Source organism: Pholis gunnellus (genome assembly GCF_910591455.1).
Source record: "Pholis gunnellus genome assembly, chromosome: 9".
Taxonomy (NCBI): domain Eukaryota; kingdom Metazoa; phylum Chordata; class Actinopteri; order Perciformes; family Pholidae; genus Pholis; species Pholis gunnellus.
In genome coordinates this window covers 27,413,203-27,415,702 of record NC_136535.1, presented here as the reverse complement: position 1 = coordinate 27,415,702, position 2,500 = coordinate 27,413,203, and the positions used below count along the sequence as shown (strand labels likewise).

Here is a 2,500-nt window from a genome sequence, read left to right as displayed (position 1 = left end):
CTGATGTACACAGAAGTACACATCAAACGAGTACAAACTGAACCTGTGGAACGTCTCTGTTGTAGGACGCTATGACGCAGCGCTGGGAGGTTCAGGAAGTGGTTTAAATGACGTTCTATTAGAAGACGGTGTGAGCTTTCTGATACGAGCTGTGATTAGAGAAACAGAGACCTGAATCAGCTGCCCCCCCATCTACATTTACAGCCATTCTTTTATCTGACGAACAACCTGAGCCTCACTTACTAACGTTTAAACCTAATAACCTTAACCTCTAATATCCTCTGAATAAGGAACCTATCTCCTCAAGACGTCCTCTAATGAGTGGACGGACAATCGTCTCCATTTTAAACCTCGATATCTCTTTTCCTTCATTTGCAGTTTGAACTCTCTTACAAGGACGACTCTGTGAACAATGTTAGACTCGAATCAGACAGAAGTGAGCAGGAAATATAGAGCACAAACATGATCCATAATCGAAATAACATTTATTTTAGTACAATAATAACATTTATTCTACTACAATAATGACATTTATTCTACTTCAATAATGACATTTATTCTAGTACAATAATAACATTTATTCTACTACAATAATAAAATGTATTCTAGTGCAATAATGACATTTATTCTAGTACAATAATGACATTTATTCTAGTACAATAATGACATTTATTCTAGTACAATAATAACATTTATTCTAGTACAATAATGACATTTATTCTAGTACAATAATAACATTTATTCTTGTACAATAATAACATTTATTCTACTTCAATAATGACATTTATTCTTGTACAATAATAACATTTATTCTACTACAATAATGACATTTATTCTACTTCAATAATATTTATTCTACTACAATAATGACATTTATTCTACTTCAATAATGACATTTATTCTACTTCAATAATGACATTTATTCTAGTGCAATAATAACATTTATTCTTGTACAATAATAACATTCATTCTACTTCAATAATGACATTTATTCTAGTGCAATAATATTTATTCTTGTACAATAATAACATTTATTCGACTACAATAATAAAATGTATTCTAGTGCAATAATGACATTTATTCTAGTACAATAATAACATTTATTCTAGTACAATAATAACATTTATTCTACTTCAATAATGACATTTATTCTACTTCAATAATGACATTTATTCTACTTCAATAATGACATTTATTCTAGTGCAATAATAACATTTATCCTACTTCAATAATGACATTTATTCTAGTGCAATAATAACATTTATCCTACTTCAATAATGACATTTATTCTAGTGCAATAATAACATTTATTCTAGTACAATAACATTTATTCTAGTACAATAATAACATTTATTCTTGTACAATAATAACATTTATTCTACTACAATAATAACATTTACTCTTGTACAATAATAACATTTATTCTAGTACAATAATAACATTTATTCTAGTACAATAATAACATTTATTCTACTACAATAATAACATTTATTCTAGTACAATAATAACATTTATTCTTGTACAATAATAACATTTATTCTACTACAATAATGACATTTATTCTAGTACAATAATAACATTCATACTCCTGTATTATTCGGTACAATCCAATAAAGAAGCTTTAATAAAATGACTTCCTGTTTGTGCTGCAGGGCTGTGCAGCTGTCTGGTGATGATTCTTTTTGCGTCAGAGGTGAAACTTCATCATCTGTCCAATCAGATCTCCAACTTCAACGAGGAGAACTTTGTTTTCCACATGTACACTGAACGCTACGACCGGTCCTTCTGGCTCTTCTTCCTCGTCTTCCTCCTCCACGGACTTAACTTCTTGCTGATCCGACTTGCTGGAGTCCAGTTCCCCTTCCAGGAGAGCAAAGAGCTGGACCTGAGCGGGGGGGCGGCCGACCTCATGTACTGAGACCCGGAGTGAGACAGAAGCCTGTAAAGGACAAAAGACTGATGACTGATGATTAAAGTGTTACTGTACAAAATCCATTGATCTCCATGAATCAATTAACATTTATAATTTAGTACGTTTAGATATAAAATGGTCCCAAAAAACTAAAGACAAACAAAACTTGAAACCATCAGATCAGTCGATCAATCATTTACTTTGTGAAAACATTCTCTGGTTCCAGCTTCACTTTGAACTGATGATGACTTTGACTCTTCATTGATGAAGGTAGAAGATGTGTCATTGAGACAGAGTCACATGGTTCAGGAGGGACAGATCTCATCACGTGTTATTAATACTTATTTAATGTGTAATAACTGATGTAATAACGTTAATAATAATACAAGATTCACTCTGCATGTCAACAAACTCCAATAACTGCAATTAATTCTCGTTAATGTTAGCATCTGGTTAAGGTTTGTAAGCCAAGTGTTGCTAACGTTAGCTAATGTGTTAACTAACGTTAGCTAACACACCAGCTAACGTTAACTAACTGTAATCATACTCAAACTTACGTTAGCTAACTACAATCATACTCAAACTAAC

General features: G+C 31.6%; 1 protein-coding gene across 1 annotated transcript in view; it reads left to right on the top strand.

Annotated features, from left to right (window-relative positions):
- Window positions 1-1,920, top strand: part of clrn1 (clarin 1) — a 4,964-nt gene extending 3,044 nt beyond the window's left edge. The window contains exon 3 of the mRNA XM_079165652.1: window positions 1,653-1,920. Coding sequence (XP_079021778.1) covers window positions 1,653-1,918 — 266 coding nt within the window. The 3' untranslated portion in view covers window positions 1,919-1,920. The remainder of the gene's footprint in view (window positions 1-1,652) is intronic.
- Window positions 1,921-2,500: the final 580 nt, after the last annotated feature.